General features: G+C 49.5%; 1 protein-coding gene across 9 annotated transcripts in view; it reads right to left on the reverse strand.

Annotated features, from left to right (window-relative positions):
- TNRC6B (trinucleotide repeat containing adaptor 6B) overlaps window positions 1-19,431 on the reverse strand; it is a 2,246,995-nt gene that overhangs the window by 1,188,348 nt on the left and 1,039,216 nt on the right. For all 9 annotated transcript variants that reach the window (XM_069652930.1, XM_069652926.1, XM_069652923.1 and 6 more), the window contains one exon: window positions 15,079-17,523. In XM_069652930.1, coding sequence (XP_069509031.1) covers window positions 15,079-17,523 — 2,445 coding nt within the window. The remainder of the gene's footprint in view (window positions 1-15,078; window positions 17,524-19,431) is intronic.

Here is a 19,431-nt window from a genome sequence, read left to right on the forward strand (position 1 = left end):
TAAAGGCACCCCCTCGGACATGTTGCCGGTACTAGGGCGTGGCCCCTCAGGTAACGACCCGGTAAAAGAACCTTTCGGTCCCTCAACACGGTCACCAGGAGGATCGACTGACCCCTCAGCCTGCCGGCCGGTAGTTGATTTAACCTTGGTACTCGTGCTGGTATGAGGACTTGAGAGGTCCCTCCCACCCAGCCGAGTCCTTGGGAAGGAGTCTCCCTTGCAGGGTGCGCTGGAAAAGAGCAGCCCCTACCTTGGGCTTGGATCAATGATACACAAAGTCCTTTAGGTCCTCTGGATGTGATCTCTGGAAGAGCTCTCTCCACTGCTAGTCTGTTCTTCAGAGACCTCGAGGAGAGCACGTTGCTCATGGTATAAGCTTGCCAGCTGTGGTCTTGGCCAAAGCAACGTAGGCAGAGGATGTGGGGTCTTTAATTGGAACGAGCCTGTCACAGGATGGACACCTGCGGAACCCTGTAGAAGTTGACATGCGCCGGGGAGGAGCTTGACGCCTGAACACCTGAATGATAAAAAGACAGCCAGAACAAGTATCCGTGTGTGTAATTACATGGCCAAACCTAGGAACGCTGGTGAATTCGGCCCGTTCCCGTCGACACGGAAAAGGGGACCGAGGTGTGGCGCCAGAGAGTGGAGTCAGGGCAGCACATGCTCCCAGGGCTGCACCCCTGCGTGCCTCTTAATTTAAAGGGGAAGAAGGTTTTTTCTGGTGAAAATTGTTCCGTCTTATTTATCCAGGTAGAATTTTGGAGCGCATCATACATCTAGACAGTACAGAACACTCTGAGCGTCATCCTTAGGGTCTGTGAAGAAAGTTGGTAGCACCATCTCGTCATTCAAGTGAAAAGAGGAGACAACCTTAGTTAAGAATGTAGGGTGAGTTCTAAGCACCACCTTGTCTTTATGAAACATAGCATAATGCTCTGAAGCCACCAGGGCCAGGATTTCACTGATCCCGCATGCCAAGGTAAGGCCTACCAGGAGGGCCGTCTTAACGGTGACTAGGATGATGTCCGCAGAGGCCATAGGTGTGAATGGTTTATGTGGCAGGGAACCCAAGACAAAGTTGAGGTCCCGGCCCCGCCAAGTGTCTTAATCGCCTAATTAGAGGATGAAAACACCTCCTCCGAGTTCCTGTAGGCTCCAATGGCTGCCAGATAGGTGCAGCATGTGTCTACCTGCACCCCAGAGTGTGCGAGGTGTGCAGAGAAGGACATCACGTTGCCCAACGTGCAGGTCAAGGGATCTACCTCCTTTTATTCTGCCCAGTGACAAAACCTGGTCCACTTGCTTTTGTATTGGCTCCTGGGAGCATTGCTCCTAGCCCCATGTATAATCTCCAAGATGCCAGAGTGTGACTTGTTCAGGAACCACGGTGCGAGGGCTAACCTCTAGGGGGGCAGGGTGGATGACCGTCCACCCTCCCCTCTGCTGCAAGAGTAGGTGTGTCGGACCCAGCAGAAGGTGCACCTGTTCCAACAGGCTGAGTAGTTCCGAACAGGACACGAAATGGGGGCCCCTCATATTGTACCAGGTGGCGAAGAGGTCCACCTGAGGATGACCTCACCCGTCAAAGATCCCCTGAAGGACCTGCTTGTTCAACTGCCATTCGTAGTTGTCCGCACCCAGCCTGCTGAGCCTGTCCATCTCCAGGTTGGATTCCCCCAGGAGGTGTATTGCTGTCAGGTGTATGTCCTTTACCAGAGCCCACTCCCAAATGTCAACTACTAGAGTGCAGAGGGGAGGAACCTGGTGCTCCCCTGCTTGTTGATGTAATACATGCTGGTGGAGCTGTCGGTCTGAATAAGGATCGGCTTGACGCTGAATGGGAGGAAGGCTTTGAGAACGAGCCAGATTGCCATCAACTCGAGCCAGTTGATGCGGGCGACCTGCTCCTGACAGGACCAAACCCCATGGACGCTTTGGCTGCCCAAGGTAGCTCCCCAGGGAAGAGTGTTTTGATGGTTACCTGAGGCGTTGGTTGACGGAAGGGCCCGCTTATCCGCAGGTTGCTGTCTTGCTCCACTAGACTAGTCCCTGGTGAAGATGCGGGATGCTGACCATCTCCGCCTGGGAACCCTTCTCCTGGTTCCAGGGGACGGCGAAGTGTAACTGCAAGCGCCTCATCCTGAACCTAGTATGTGGCACAGCGAGGAGACATGCTGCCGGGATGCCCAGTAGGTGTTTGTACCACCACGCTGAGGTCACTACTTTGCTGAGAAAATTGCTTGTGGCCTTCTTGATGGCGGTGATCTTGCCTTCCGAAGGAAAAATCCTCTTGGAGCTCGTATTCCAGATGAGGCCCAAGAATATTAGACTCTGCGTGGGCTCCAACTGGAACTTCTTGAGATCAATGGAAAATCCCAGCTCGTGTAGTGTATTCATGAGGGTGGAGGTGGTGTGGTGGACTGCCTCTGGAGACCTTGCCCTGGCGAGCCAGTCATCTAGGTATGGATAGACGTGGTGACCCTGGGCCCTGAGCAGAGCTGCCACTGCTTTCATCAAACTTTTAAAGACCATGGAGGCCAAAAGGTAGAACCTTGTATTGGAAATGAAAACCCATGATCCTTAACCTCAGAAAGGACAGATGGGGCTGCCAGATCAGGACGTGTGGGTAGGCATCCTTCAGATCCAGGGAGCACATCGTCTCCCGCACACTATGTCTCTGCTTTAAGTGCTGGGGCAGCCATTTTGAACTTTTGAAGAAGGGAAAGGTTCAACACAACTCTCAGGCCAGTCTGGTTCTTCTTGTGTATGGTGAAAATTCTTGACTAGAAACCCAGAAGCCGCTGGGAGGCTAGGACTTCCTCCACCGCCTGACTTTCTACGAGCAAGCAAATTTCCACCAACAGATTTGCTGTTCGAATCTGTGGGAGCAGAGGAGAGGAGAAGGAGGGATAGGGTGCCGGAAGCATGTGGATACTACTGAGAGGATCCATGTATCTGTGAACCTTGTCCACCAGCGTTGAGAGTGCAGGGCAAGCCTGCCCCCCCACTGGAGACCCGTGGATCCTGATGGCGGTTTCATGCCATTTTGCCTCTGAGGCCGAGGAAGGGGACTGGAAAAAGACCTTGCGCGCCTCCTTGTGCTGCTTGCGCCTGTGCTGGCTCGGGGAACTCTCCGGTTGCCTGGACCATCTCTACTGGAAGCCCCTGAAACCTCCGAAAGACAGACCTTGTCTGAGCGGTGGTGCGTCTGGCTATATGCCTTGGGGGTGGCCTTAGTGAGGATTGATGAGGCTTTGGCAGTCAGAACTGTTTTACCAAGTTCCTGGTCTGTAGTGGAATGGACCAGATTGCCACCCTCGAAAGGAAGATCCAGCATACACTCCTGGACATCAGGGTTGAACTTCATCGCGCGTAGCCAGGCCGTCCTCATGTCGGTAGCGATACATCTGACACACCCGGAGGTGTCAATGTGAGCCACGATGGAATCCATTATATCCTGCACTACAATTTTGACTTCAGCCAGCCCAGCCTTGAAGAGCGTCTGGCTCTGCAAAGGGAGTTCAGGAAATTGGCGATCTCTGGTCAGAGCCTTTAGTTGACAGCAGCCAGTATGGCTTCAGCGTTGCACTGACTAAGATTAAGAGAAGCATTGGAATAGATTCTTTCCATATGCTTCAAGGATGATCGTCTCCTTCCCCAGGAGTGCAGAGGCTGATGTAGCCGAGGACTATTGTGGCTTGGAGTAGAGGGAAGCTGCAGCTATCACCGAGGAGTGTGGCTGGGGGTGTGCTAAAGCAAGAGATGGGTCCCCCTCCAGTTGCCTAAACTTGGCGTCCAGGCGCCTGTTGGTAGGCTGTATAGAATGAGGTTTGAGCCATCCTTTTTTGGCAAGCGCCACCACTTCCATTTGCATTTGATTCCCCGTTCTAGCCGTGGGGCGCAGAGTGACAAGACCACCGCCTCTGGTTGTTCCACCTCAGGCTGTTAGAGCCTCAAGTACTCTGCCAGGCCCGCAAGCCGTTAGTGAAAGGCCTTGGCCAATGAGGGCATGTCAGGGTCCTCCTCATCTGTGTCCACCAATGTGTCAGGTTGGTCCGGTGCAGCTGGAGGAGTTCTGGGCACCAGTGGCTGTGGTGAACTGACAGGCACCGGAGGCTGCTGCAGCATCGGATACGGGGCTGCTGTGACTGGCAGAGGTATGGATGCCGGTGTTGTGGGGACAGCTGGGAGTTGCATTGGACCCGGAGGTGTTGGACCCAAGGGTGTAGTGGCTGTGGGTGCTGGAGGAACTACCGGCGGGAGCATGCCCCTGGTAACATCTTTGAGGATGATGCCCATCTGTGGATACCTCACGAGAGTCAGGAATTTTTCAATAAAACCTGTTTTCACAGGCCAGCACAGCGCTTGGTGGAGCAGGCATGGGTGCGGGGCCGAGGTGCGAGGCGATGACCAGTCCCACTTGGAAACTCGTTCCCCTACCTGGTCTCCAAAGGGGGATGGTGTCGGGCAAATCGCCATTTTGTGTGGCCCGGCGGCCATTTGGTCAGGCTGCATGCCACGTACCGGTGTCATGGCACTTGCCGCGCTGGGCCCTGCCAACTCCAGGACTCTTGGCGGTGGAGATTGAGGCCTACTCTGCACCTCAGGATGGGGCCAAGTAGGCAGAGTGCCCTCGGCTGTGGCGCCAGTAGTGCTGTGTACAGGCGCCCCCTCACACATCTGTCCGGTATTAGGGCGTAGCCCCTCGGGTTGACCGCTAGCTGAAGCGGCCTCGGTACCTGCACTGGTATTAGAACCTAATGGGTCTCTCCTCCTTGTGCGCTTCCTGTGGAAGGAGTCGCCTTTGCGGGGTGCAGAGGACAACAGTGCCCCTCCCTTGGGCCTGGTCTTGTGCTTGACAAATTCCTTTAAGTCCTCTGGAGGTGACCTTCCGAAAAGTTCCCTCCACCTGCCTAGTCTGTTCTTCAGAGAGCATGGTGTCAGAGTGTCGCACACGGTACAGCCCCATGAAGGCTGGACACCTGCTGAAGCCCTCTGATGTCGACAAGCGCCGGGTAGGAGCGTGGCGCCAAAGGGACAGAGGTACCCGATTAAAGACAAGAAAAAAAGACAAAAGTACTTCTCTTGGGAAGAATGCATGGAATTACTAGGCCTGAGACCTAACCCAGGAGAGCTGGGGAAAGTTGTCCGTTCCAGTCGATGCGGAAAAGCAGACTGCGGAATGGTGCCGGTGGGCCGAGTGCATGCTCCAAGGGCCACGTCCCTGCACACATCTAAATTTAAAGGGGAAGATGTTTTTTTCTGGTGAAAAAGGTTCCGCCTCCAGTCCCTAGCGAGGGACGGGCATACAGTATGGAGGAAAGGGGACGGGACGTAGGAGTAGGTAGTATTATTGCAATGCAGGTTTGGTATGCTGTGGATTTAGCAACCTTTCTCCCGAAGGTATATAGCTTTTAGCTTTCCCTTTCAGGAGGTGACTGTTAGTGACACTAATGAGGCACCTACTCCTTTCCTTGTTTTAACAACCAAGGAGTCTGACTTAAGTTGTACCCTAATATAGAGGGATCTGCAAGTGTAGGTTTGAATGCTTTTTCAACTCTTGGGTTTACAGTTCTGATAAAGAAGGGAGTTAGTAAAGAGGGCTGAATGTGTCTCTGGACTGACTGAACTAATTGTAGAGCTGGGGCAGGGATTTCATGGGTAGGTCCAAGGCCTGAATCTAGGAGCCCACCACGGGCTGAGCCCATGAAATACCTGGTTCCCCAAGAAAAAGGAAAAAAAGTAACAAACCCATGGCAAGCCACCATCAGGGCCTGTTTATTTTTTTCATATTTGGGCATTTCTTTCCACTTGGAAAGAAGAACAAGTTACTTCTTACCTTGTAACGTTCTTTCGACGGGATGTTCCTCAGACGTATTCCTCATCTTAGATATCTCCTTCCAGCTCTGCTGGCCTCGGAAAATTTTTTCTCTAGAGGGCGCTGCGCGTCGACGTCCTCCGAGTCGATGTCCCTCGACAGCCGCCGTATACGTCATCCTGCCTATAAAGGCTGCGCGCAGCGTCCGTTGCTCAGTTCTGTTTTGTAGCCCACAATAATACTTTCTGGACTAGACTAATCACCCTGAAGGAGCGTAAGCTGCAACAACACGGGAAGTAGAACTGCGGGGATGGATGGGAGGGCCGATGAGGAATACGTCGGAGGAACATCCCATCGAAAGAACGTTACAAGGTAAGAAGTAACTTGTTCTTCGAAGGGATTGTGTCCTCTGACGTATTCCTCATCTTAGATAGGCTCCCATAGCAGTATTCTATTATCGGAGGAGGGAGTACTGACTTCACGCTGTATTCTATTGATGAATAGAATGCAGTACAGCCCTTCCAAAACTAGTCTCTTGACTGGAGGAGGAATCCAAATTGTAAAAACGTGTAAAGGTATGGACAGACGACCATGTAGCGGCCGCACAGATGTCTTTAACCGGCACGCCTCTTTTGTGGGCCTATGAAGCTGCAATACCTCTGGTCGAATGAGCCCTAAGGTTTTGAGGGGGCTCTTTCCCTGCCAGTTTATAACATTCCAGAATGGCTAGAATGATCCATCTGGAAATGGTCTGCTTAGTTATTGGTAACCCCAGCTTGTGACCTGCGTAACCTACAAACAGCTGGTCTGCCTGTCTTATCCTGGCTAGTCTACTGATGTAAAAACTTAAAGCCCTTCTAGGGTCTAGCCTGTGTAACCTCTCTTCCTCTTTCCCCGGGTGAGGAGGAGGATAGAAAGATGGTAGGGTAATCTTCTGAGTGATATGGAATTCAGAAACCACCTTTGGGAGGAAATTAGGCTTCACTTGCAGGACAACTTTGTCTTTGTGAAATATTGTGTGAGGGGGTTTACAAGAAAGAGCTTGTAATTCTCTCACCCTTCTAGCAGATGTAAGTGCTATTAATAAAACAGTTTTAAGGGTAAGGAATCTTAACAAACAAGAATGGAGTGGTTCGAAAGGTGTGCCCATCAGGAAAGTTAGTACTAAGTTTAAATCCCATAGGGGAACTTGGAATGGTCTTGGGGGATAAACATTGGTTAACCCCTTTAGAAACGGTATTACCAAGGGTAATTTGAAATAGGATGGTTCTTCCGCAGTGCGCTTAAAGATGGATAGCGCTGCGAGATAGCCCTTAATGGTGCCAACTTGAAGGCCTGAATTCGCCAAATATAGAAGGAAGGACAAAACCATTGGTGTACCACATGAAAAAGTGTCGATATTCTGTTCTCTACACCAGCTGCAAAATCTGTTCCAACGGCAGCGGTATAAAGACTTTGTTGCTGGCCTCCTTGCCGAAAGCAACACCTCCATAACATCATCAGGGAGGTCCCAATCCTTGTACCTCAACCTTTCAGAAGCCAAGCGTGAAGGTTGAGGGTTTTGATGTCTGGATGGAGAACCTGACCTCCCTTCTGTGAGAGTAGGTTCTCTCTGAGTGGAAGTCGAATTGGAGGGCAGATGGACAAGTCTAGAAGGTCCGGGTACCACGTTCTCCTGGCCCAATCCGGGGCAATTAGGATCATGGTTCTCCGGAATCTTCTCAACCTCCTGATCATTTGAGGAATGACAGGGGCCGGTGGGAACGCATACAGAAGCGGAAACTCCCAGTCCACTATGAACGCGTCTCCCAGAGCTCCTCTCGGGGGAAATTCCCTTGAGCAGAACAGATTGCATTTCCTGTTGACGCTGGTGGCGAACAGATCCACCTGAGGGGTTCCCCAAAGGGCGAAGATCTCTTGAAGGACTTCCTGAGCTAGTTCCCACTCGTGGGAGACTGTGCTCTGCCTGCTTAGAGCGTCCGCTGTCAAGTTCTTCTCTCCGGCTAGGTGAACTGCCGATAGAGAGATTCCTTCTTGGATTGCCCAAAACCAGAGCTGCATCGCCTCTCTGCACAAGGGTAGTGATCCTACGCCTCCTCTTTTGTTGAGGTAATGCATGGCCACTGTGTTGTCCGTCATTATCAGGACGTTTTTCCCTTGTACAGCTGGCAGGAACGCCTTCAGCGCAAGTCTGATGGCTCTCTGCTCTAACAGGTTGATATGTAGTCTGGACTCCGATGGAGACCAACGACCGCTGATGGTCAAGTCGTTGGCGTGGGCTCCCCACCCCGTGAGTGAGGCATCCGTGACTACTGTTATCTCTGGCCAGGGTTGCCAAAAATGTTCTCCTTTCAGAATGTTCTCCTGACAGGCCCACCACTGAGGGTCTCGAGCCACCCTGTCGGGAACCTGAAGATCTGTCATTCTCCCTGAGAATTGTGACCACTGAGTCCTCAGTGCCCACTGGAGGGATCTCATTCTCAGGCGAGCCTCTGGCACTAAGAAAATGCAGGATGCCATGAGGCCTAGCAACCTCAAAAAGTCGAAGGCTGGGAGACGTTGGGCATTTTGAAACTTGGTAACCACCTGTAGAATATCTTGAGCCCTCACCTCTGGTGGCGAGGCTTTTCCCAGGAAGTGTCCAGGATCGCTCCTATGAACTGGAGTCTCTGCGATGGTATCATTTGTGACTTCTTTAAATTGAGGGAGAAGCCCAGTCTGTGAAGGGAGTGGCACACGTGATTTAGTTTGATCTGAGCTTGTTCCGAAGAGACAGCCTTGATCAACCAATCGTCCAGGTAGGGGTAGACATGAATCCCTTCCCTCCTTAGACTTGCCGCCACTACCGACATTAACTTGGTGAAGACCCTCGGGGCGGAGGTCAGCCCAAATGGCAGCACTCGAAATTGATAGTGAGAGTTGCCAATTGCGAACCTCAGGTATTTCCTGTGTTTGAGATGGATAGGCACATGGAAATAAGCATCCTGAAGGTCCAGAGATACCAACCAGTCCTGGAACTGAAGGGCCTGGAGGATCTGAGAAAGAGTGACCATCTTGAATTTGTCTTTTCTGAGGAATTTGTTCAATTCTCACAAGTCCAAGATGGGTCTCAGTCCTCCGTCTTTCTTTGGAATGAGAAAGTAAGGGGCGTACCAGCCCTTGTTCCTCTCCGCTACAGGTACCGGTTCTATGGCACCTTTCTCTAGCAGGTCCAAAATTTCCTGCAAGAAGAGCGGATCTGGAGCTTTCTGAGAGCTGATCCCCGGTGGATGACTGAGGTATGCGTAGGAGAGGCAGGCAGTAACCTTGGGCAACTGTTTCCAATGCCCAAGTATCTGACGTGATAGCCTGCCATTCCGCCAGATGTTGAGTCAACCTGCCTCCTACAGGTGTCCTGTGAGGGAAGTCCTCAGAGTGGTTTTGGGGCGGCTGATGCAGATGGTAAAGAGGCACCTGCTGTTGCTGCGGCTTTTGAATATCTACCCCGTCCACCTCGGGTAGTTCTTCTTTGTCCCCTTTGAGCCGGTCGTCCTCTACCTCTTCCGAATGCGGAGTAGAAGCGAAAGGACTTGCCTCTCGCAGAGGTTCCTGTGGGACGAAAAGGTGTCTGACGGATTGCAACGCCTAGGGATTTTGCTGCTGCTTTTGAAGTTTGCAGTTTTTCTAAACTGTCATCCGCCTTTTTCCCAAACAAAGAAGAGCCATCGAATGGCATGTTCAAGAGCCTGGCTTGCACATCTGGGGCAAAACCAGACTTTCTCAACCAAGCAAATCTCCTGGTTGTTGTACTTGCCGCCATTGCTCTGCTGATACTGTCAGCCGAATCAATGCCCGTCTGGAGGGATTCGCACATAGCGTCTTTACCGTCCTGTATGATATTCAGGAACGCCTCCCTTTCTTCTCCCTCCGGGATGCAGTCAGCCGCTTTAGAAGCACACTCCCAAAGTGTATGGCTGAATCTAGCAAGGGTGCAAGTAGCATTCACAGATTTTAACGCCATGCTACATGCCGAAAAAACTTTCTTTGCCATAGCATCATATTTTTTATCGTCCCTGTCCTGTGGGACGGTAGGATAAGCCGTCTTGACATCGGTAGAAGATGCTGCCTGTACCACCAGACTTTCTGGGGATGGGTGTTTTGACAAAAACTCTGGGTCTGTAGAGGATACCCTGTATTTTGTAGACAGTTTTTTATTTACTGCCGGGACGACATCTGGGGTTTCCCAGTTCGTCATAATCTTCCTCTGAAGAGCTTTATGGAAAGGCACCACAGGATCCTCCTGTGGGCCTTTATCAAGAATATCCGTGAGGTCATCTTGTTGGAAAGATTGTGAAGGTGCAGACCACCCCATAAACTCCTGGCCATTAAAGCTCTATAGGGGGTTTCAGCATGCTCCCCCGGGTCTGGCCTAGCAAACTCCACCTCAGGGGAAGTGTCTAACCCACTTGCCTCATGTAAGGAATCATGAAGATCCTTTAACCTGCGTTCTTCAGAGTAAAATTCTTCTCTAATTGGGGTTACAGGTCCCTGCAACTCAAATGTGTCTTCCTGTTCAGACAATTCACCCTCTTCCAAAATTGAGGACCTAGTTCTCAATTGTTCTGAACTCATAAAGGGAGTAAATCCCATTTCCAAGGCAGAGGGTGCCGAACTTGTCATTATCGGCCTCGAAAACGTCGATGTCGTCGACGCCGAAGGCTTCGAGCGTGGCGTCGAAAACAAAGGCGGAGGCCTCGATGACCTCGACAGAATTGGGATTCTACTCGACAATCTCGAAGCCATCGTCATCGAGGACCTGGGGATAGTCACTGGGTGTGTCGTGACCGTGACTTTTCTTGGCGTCGACGCCGGTGTCGAAGCTGGCGTCGAGTCGACAGACCTGTGTGGCGAAGGTCCCTTCGACAACGGCGTCGAAGACACCAACCTCGGCGTCGACTGAACCCTCGTCGACAGCGTCGACGGAACCTTCGAGGAAGGTTTGGAGGTCATAGTCCTACTCGAGGGTTCGAGACGCGCTCGAGAGGTTTCCTTCGCCGGGTACTGGGACTTGCGGCGTTTTTGACCTTCGGGTCTTTCGACCAGAGCATCGCTCTCGGCAGTCTTCGAGGGGGTCGAGGCCGCTTTCTCGAAGACGCTCATCATATTTTTGCGGAATTCCCCCCATTCAGCTCGGGAACTATGTTTCGTGGGGCAAGGGATTTTTTTTGGCGAAACAAAGGGAGAGGAAGACGGAGAAGGGGATCTTCAACGTCTCCTCTTCGAGTGCTTCGATCTCGAGGAGTGATGGGACCCACTCCAAGACCTGGAGCGCGAATGGTGACGAGGAGACGAGTGTCTCGACTTCGTCGACGAAGAAGAAGCTTTAAACGTCTTACCTTTCTCCAGCTTCCCCCTACGCTCCTTCAGGGCCTTAGCTGTCATGGACATACAGTCCTCGCACTCCGAACAATGGTGTTCAGCTCCCAAACACCACAGACAAACTCTGTGAGGGTCAGTCAGTGACATCTTTTTTCCACAATCTCGGCATTTTTTGAAGCCGGTTCGAGGAGTTGTCGGTTCCGACGAGGAAGCCATCGAGTACGGATCGAATAACTCGAGGTAAATAGGTTTAATCTGACAAGAACTGAGCAACGGTATTCCGAGGCACTGAGTAAGCGCGGAAAAACGGAACTGAGCAACGGACGCTGCGCGCGCGGCCTTTATAGGCAGGATGACGTCGAGGGACATCGACTCGGAGGACGTCGACGCGCAGCGCCCTCTAGAGAAAACATTTTCCGAGGCCAGCAGAGCTGGAAGGAGATATCTAAGATGAGGAATACGTCGGAGGACACAATCCCTTCGAAATGCCAATTTTTGTTCATATGGGCCAAGTGGAGCAGGCAAAATGGAAAGAAATGGGCAAATATGAAAAAGAAGTGGGCATTTCCTTCCATTTTACCCACGCGGTGCAAGCAAAATGGAAAGTAATGCCATTTTTTTGCACTGAGCATCTTTGGTGGGGGCCTGTGGAATCTGGGGGTACCAGCACGGAAGGAGGGTCGGGCTGGAGCCCCTGTTGGAGCCTGGGCCTCACCAGGCTCGCCCACCTCTAACTGATTGCAATGATGGCATAAACTGGGTTACTGATCTTTTGTCTCAAAACATATCGCTGCAGTCTGTGTCCTGTAGGGCTTCTTGTGTTTCAATTTTAAAATGCTCTGCTGCTTTAATGAGTATGTCATATTGCAGCTAGTCATATATAGGAGAAACAGCAATTGGCTGATCCCAATCTTCAGGTGACGGTAAAACAAATATCTGGATCATCGTCATAGTATTGATCGTGAGTATATTGGTCAACTTCAGAAAGTTGAACACCATGCTAGTGTTCAGCAACAACGATGTAAAGATCCCCTGATAAGCTCCGATCATTAGGAGGGGTAGTTTATACAGACGTGTCATTGGGTGTGTGTACTGAGTGCAACCTTATGTTCTTAGCAGGGGGTCCCCGGTCTTATGGGTCTGTAAATTGGACAGGATGTCTGTCCATAAAATTAACAAAACATGAAATTATTTTCAAGGTTCGCTCAAACTTCAAGCCAGTGGACTAGAGAGAACTGGGGACATTATGAAACAGAAAAGAATCCTAGGGATCCATTTCTTGAGAACTTAAAGCTCCAGAAAATGGATACATGGAAGCTATATATTGTGTCTGTTTCGACCCGCTGTCAAAGGACGTGAAAACTGTAGCTAACTTTAATAGGACTACCTACTGGTTTAGAAACCGTCTTTGAAACGTGTTTTAGATGTATACGTTTTAGTTTCGACGAACCGTAGACATGCGTCGAATATATGTTTCGGCACTTGTTTTTCGGAACGTGAAAGGAAAGACTTTAGGTGCAGTGTAAGCAGTTACCTTGCTCAGTGCTTGTTTTTGGCGTTTGTCATGCTGCTATCGAGAAGGCGAGATTGCAAAGGACGCTTTGAGCGTGAAAAGGTTTTACCATTTTCTTGCGACACTGTGTGGCAGCGTTTGTCGGACGATTTAGTCGGCATACGGCTTGGGGTTGTGTGCTTAGTGCGATGCAAATAGGTGCCTTCGTCGCTGAGTGTGCTCTCCATCACAAAACAACCGGCCTGCTTATCAGAGGCAGGGACTGGTATTGGGGACTCCAAAGAACCCATATCGTCTTCAGCATCTGGTGCCGTAGCTGACTTGTTCCTCCTCAGACTCTTCAGCGCCCATTGGGATATGAATGGAAGCCTCCGCCGGAATGACATGGGCTGCACAACATTTTTATGCCGGTCTTTTAATGCGTTGGGCTTAAACAATTTACAGGATTTTATTTTTTAATTATCTCTTGGGAGGCAATGATTACAAACACTGTGTGTCCTTCCAAGGGTATGAATGATTGCAGGACGGGAAAAATGTTAAGTGTATTTTCCATTATGTGAGTAAAAGGCAGCACAAGTGTCAAGGGGAGAGGCAATAAAAGATTCTCAGTGAATGTAGTATTTGAAAAACCCCTGCTCTCCCGACTAAAAGGCCGAGGCCTAGTGTAGGCCGAAGCCAACATGTCATCAAGTAGCAAAGGGATGTTGTCCAAGGTTTTGGATGTGAAGATGTTCATTAAAAGCTGGCGAATAATGATAATCGAAATGATGAAAAACTGCGGCTGAGAACAACTAAATACAAGTATAATAACTTCTATAATAGCATAAGCTCAGGAACTCTGCAAATAGCATCAGACTACGATGGCAGAAAAAAACAATCTGAGGGACCTCAATGTGTGAAGGACTATGGGTACAGCACATGTCACACAAGGGGCAGCATTACCAACAATGCATGCAATACTCCCCCATCTATCACTAGATATCGGCTTACGCACAGAATGCGATTCTAAGCTGATCCACAAGCCTAAAAATTTATACACACATATTAATCTAATAGTCAGAGAAACCCATGGTTCAGATTTGTGATGCCACGCCTACAAATTGAAACCGATTTAAATCACATTTTCTCCTCCTCTCAAATTTTGTCTACACTACCCTGCTCCTCTTGCTTCCCGGCATTAACTTTCCAACTCTGGCCCCTTTTTCGACAGGCCTCCATGCTCCCACTTACTTTAGAATTCTTCAACCCCCATTTACTGTTCTCAATCACAGCTACATATCCCCCCCACTGAAACCTGTCCACCTTATTCCATTGCTACCTCGCTCCAACACACCAAGCTCTGCTGTTAGTCTGTCCAGTTGGACAGCTGAGCCCAAACAAACCTGCCCTCTTCTCTGTTCTTTGGGAGTAGGACAATCAAACCGCCCTCCCTGCCCCCACCCCCTCCTCCACCAATAGAAACCAACCTCCCCAAACCACCCCCCACACCTCTGTCCACCATTCAAGCCTTGCAATCCCGGTACAAACATTACAATGCTCTGTGCTATACTTCTGGTATAGCAACTATGTCTGCGCATACATGATTTATGACAAACCTTCCATTTTGCAAGGACAAATCTCTGAAAGCATCATACATGAAAAGGTCCATCTTTTGGTTTTTTAAACCAGCTACTTGACTGTAAAATGAAAGTTCACAAATGACTGTCTGAAAGTGGGGAAAAGAAGAAAGCAATATTAATAGAGGGAATGTATATTTCACGCCTTGAAACACTTGTGTATTGGCGTGTTATTAATGCCATATCAGATCATACAACTTTCTTCTGGGGGAAATGGGAATGAGACCACTTTGCATTCAACACAGATTGCAGAAGAAAGGCTAGGTGTAGGTCAGTTATCTGGAATAATCGCCATACATAGATATGACATGTTTGACTGGACATAGTGACAAAAGCATTCCTTTACAAATGCTGCTAAGAGGGCATCTAATTTGACAATTTAGGGACATTCATACACTTAGTGTTTTGCACATTTATATCTTCCTGCCATAAGTTATTCACAATGACGTTTGTGTTTTTTACGTTATTTACCAAAACATTTGTGATGTTTGTATGAAGGAGAGGGTCCTAAAACTCTTAATGCTCTAAAATGCCTAGTGACCAAAAACACTTTCTAGACCATTTACTGGTTACAAGTACAGAGAGGTTAATAATCTGCAGTCGAAACAATGAAGTTTGGAAAACAACTGCCAACTTTCTACCCACCTATTTGATCTCAAACCAACAAAAAGTTTGTACTAGGCCACAAATTAATACCTGTAATACAGTTCCCCTGTTGCAATGAATGCACTTCACACACAATGCTTCAACACTAAGAAGAAAAACGGTACCTGATGGAACTCCTTTGTTATTCAGCGACCCAGGTACATTCTGTTCTCTTGTCCCTTGCCCAGGCCCACCTTTTGCATTCTTATCCCACAGGTTAACGTTCTTATAGTTGTAGCTAGTGGGGTCACCCCAGGCTGAAGTACCATCATCAATTTCCATCTTGCGGCTAATAGACTGTGGTGATGGCTCCTCCCAACCACTGGTCTCCTCATCCCTGGAGGAGTTGGACTGATGTGGTTGTTGCTGAGGTGGTGGGATGTTCTTCCAGTTAGAACTCTGTGAAGGTGGTGGGGGAGGTCTTACACTGCCAGGAGGTGGAGCAGGCGGAGGTGCTCCCCACGACCCAGAAATATCCTGCTGTTTAGTCCAGGAGTGGGGTGGCCGCTGCTGCTCACTCCAGCCCTGGGCTCTCTTGCAATCGTCCCACCCACCTTTGGCAACAGGGTTGGCATTCCCAGTATTACCCACATTGCCCCAAGTTCCAATCTCATTTTGCTGACTTGCTTCGGCCCAGTTTGGTGGTGCCTTATTTCCAGAGCCATCCCAACCGCGACCCCCGCCTCCCTTGTTTGCATCAGCACCTTCACCTCCCCACCCATTCTTCCCCGTGGACCAGGCTGGGTTTGGTGAGCGTTCACTCCAGCCCTGATCCTTGCTGCTAGAATTTTCAATCCAAGGTGGTGGGGGTTTGTCGTCGGGCCTGCCACCAACATCCCCTCCACCTCTGATTCCCCCTACTGCACCACCTCCGCCATTGCTCTTAGGGCACCCTCCACCACCCCAATTGTTATTGTTTTTGTAGTCACTCCACCCCCCGTTTTTGGAATCTTTCCATTCTGTGGAGGCTGATGGATCTCCCCAGCCAGATTTGTTCTGATTATTCTGGTTGGGGGCTTCCACCCAGCCTCCAGTGTTCTTACTCTGGGCAGAAGTCTTCTCCCAGCCCTCGGTCCCTTTGTCCGCCTTCCCCTCAGGGCGGGCTGCTTCAGCCATCTCCCACACAGTGTCCTGCTTGATCTGTGTCTGTCCCCAGCCAGTGTTGGAGAGTATGCGGGGGTCTAGGTCAGGTCGACTAAGCATAGTCTGAAGTGCTACTTGGCTGTCAGGCAGTGGGGCCCGATGAGTCCGACGCCCCGATGTCAAGCTATCACCACTACCTGCCTTGTGGTTGCTTCCAGTGCTTTGACCTCCCGTCTCGCTTCCTGCAGAGCTAGATGGCCTCCCCCAGCAGGGAGCCTGGGTGTTGCCTTGGTTATCAGCGAGAGGGTGGCTTTTTTGATTGTCCCATGCTCCTGTGCTAGTAGAATTTGGTTGGATTGTCTCCCCCCACTCTGCAATCTTTGGGTCCTCTGACCCAGGAGGTGGTTTCCATTCTCCCTGAGACACACCGACCACTGCTGATGCAGTCTTGTTCCCTTCGCACCATTTGCTGTCGTTCGAGTCTTGGGGTCCAAAGCCCCAAGAAACGCCACTCGCAGACCTGCTATTGCCATCCCAGGAGTCACTTCTAGACCCATTGGGCTTTGGAGCAGGCGGCCCCTTCCAGGAATCATCCCGCTCCCGCCCATTGTTCCCATAATTGCATTGTCCAGAGACTACATCAGTGGCTGGTGGGCCCCTACCGACGGGCCAGGACCCGACTCCGGCAGTCTTCCTCTCTCCAGTGCTTTGTGAAGGCGTGTCAGTGCTCCGGGAGCGGTTCCCAGAGCCAGCTCCAAAAGGGATTCCCTTATTCTCCATAGGGTTTGGCGAACTTGCGTTCAAGGAGCTAGTGTTTATATTTTTTGGTCCATCAGTGTTTTGAGTCTGAGCCGGATCTCTGTTAGGGATGACAAAGTTCACACCTGCATTGTCCACTTTTGACTGCTGATGCTGCTCCCGGGGCAGCTGCCCTCCTGTGCTCAACTGTGCGTCGGGGCTGCTACCATCAGCATCCAAGAGACCATTCCTGGATAGGCCATCCTGGTTGAGCGCAGGCCAGGCTGTCGGGTTTGTATTTGGGTTAAAGTTGCTGAAGCCAGGACCGGCCCGTTCCTGCCCACCCAAGATTCTCCAGTTGCCCGGCACACTGTTTTCAGCCGGAGGATTAGAAGGTGGGGCAGCCTTGGCTTTGGGGTCCCCTTTCCAAGGCCCCACACTACATTCGCTGCCCGTACTCCCAGTCTGGGCCTGGCTCCCCCTTCCTTTCTTACCAGTGGCACTTCCCGGCTGGGGGCTCTTGTCAGGCAAGCCACTGTTCGAGGCACTGTTGTTGTCTGTGGCATTCTCTGGAGGGGGATCAGTGTCCTTGCTGGCAATGCAGGGCCACTCCTCCATGTCAGACCCGTCTACAATCACCTTGTCCCAGATGTGTGGGGGGTTGGCCAGGGCGCTGCCATTGGAGGAGGCTCCAGCGCACCAAGTGGAATTTGCATAATTTGAAGCAGCAGCTCCTCCAGGTGATGAATCTAGAAGAGATGAAAGGAAGCAGTGTTAGTACCCAACAACTTGTACACAAAAATAGAAATCTGGATAAAGAAATGCTTAATAGTTGGTGGCACAGTTCCCATCTAGTCCCTTTTGCAGACATACATGGCTTCCCCTTTCGCACCCAAACAATGTTTTCATGGTTTCATTCAGTACTGATTTGTGTACTGCAATTAAAATATTCAGTCTGCTCCACAATTATACAAGGTGGCATTCAACCCTATTGATTACTCCTGGCCATTCACCATTAGGGTTTTTTGGCCGCAGTGTTCTCTGTGCAAGACCTGTCCCGTTGGGACTGAAAAGGTACCAGTCCGAGGAGCAAGAGGGTTCAAGATCGGTGGAAGCTGGGAGCTATTTAGCTCCTGCTTGTTACCTAGAAGAGCCTGGTTAGCTTGATACCAACACCTGCTAGGAGCTACTTCCGACCCCCCAAGACCACGGCTGCAATGTGCGCTTTTGAAGGTGTCTAAAGGACATCTTGGAGAACTATTAAGGGTCATCTATAATTGATACAAAATTATAGATTGCATCTCATTTCTGGCATGCTACATACTAGCTCCACCATGTTCCCCAGGGGTAGCTCCTGCTTACTGGATGATGCCGAGACCTAGGAGATACTTTGAGGTACCCTGCTGACCACATCTTTATTTCGGTCCCTGAGCAGATTATCCATCTGGGGCTGGGTGGAGACAAAGGAGAAAAATGTTGCTCCCCTCAAGCACAACCCGTAACAAGCAATTTTAATGACTGGGTACATCAGCTCCGCTATAGTGTCACTTGTCTTTAATCTACATCAGCAGTCTTGAATTTCATTTATTCTCACACAGCAAATGCTTCAACCCTGTATTGGATATTGAATTATATTAGTATTATTAATCTAAATATACACTCACTGGATTTTGATTTTTAAAATGGGTTATACTTTAATAGTGCATGCTCTCTTCCCGCCTGCTTGCAAAGAAAAGCCATAGTATGAGGTTCCGAAGCTCGATCATGTTATATAACAGCTAGATACATTAGCAGAAACTATACGTATTTATGTAATCAAACAAAATCAATAAGCAAAATTACTTGTAAAAACAGAAAAAAGCACAAGTCATATAGAATTTTCTCAGAACAGTATCAAAAAGTACTACAGAAAAGATGTATAAAAACTCATTAAATAAAGTAAAACCTGATGAACATTCAATTTTTCATGCACCGATTTCAATTCAGGTAAATTCACATATGACTTTTTAAAAGCAATCACTCAGATTTTTTTAAGACAATTGATTTTCCATGTAACATTTTTAGCCAAAGGAGCTCTCTAAGAACTTGATGTTATTCACAAAGTGCAAGAAATACAGAATCATTTGAGGAAGCAAGGTTGGACACACAAGCAAAAGATGCATTATAGTTTCTTCCTCACCACTTATTCAGCAAAATCGACAGTATTTCTAGCTCCCCTCAGCGGGATTACGTGCATTTAAGATCTCCTGTGTACTCACAGCATTAAATCGAAAGTGCATTATGCTGTTTATGATGGATCTACCTGGGTTATTTTTTTAGATATTGCTCTGATACCGGGTACCATTGGTAAAAAGACTGTCTGCGAATACAAGTTTGTATTCAGAATTACTGCATTATTCTCACACCAATCGTTGGCCCCAATCAATTTTTTTTAATGTTATTTGGGTTCTGTATCAGAATTTGCATAGATGATCCCAAATTAAGTAAAACTGCTTCAGAATCCTTTGTGAGTTCTGTCATAGAAAGCTCTGTTATTGTCCCCTAATATGGAATATAGACTCTTTACTTGATTTATTTATTTATTTTATTTTTACATTTGTAAAGCGCCACACAGCCCAGAGGCATCGGGGCGCTGTTGCAAGATAATGACTTAGTTT

The sequence above is a fragment of the Ambystoma mexicanum genome, chromosome 3q (assembly GCF_040938575.1).
Source record: "Ambystoma mexicanum isolate Mex_15411 chromosome 3q, UKY_AmexF1_1, whole genome shotgun sequence".
NCBI classification, from domain to species: domain Eukaryota; kingdom Metazoa; phylum Chordata; class Amphibia; order Caudata; family Ambystomatidae; genus Ambystoma; species Ambystoma mexicanum.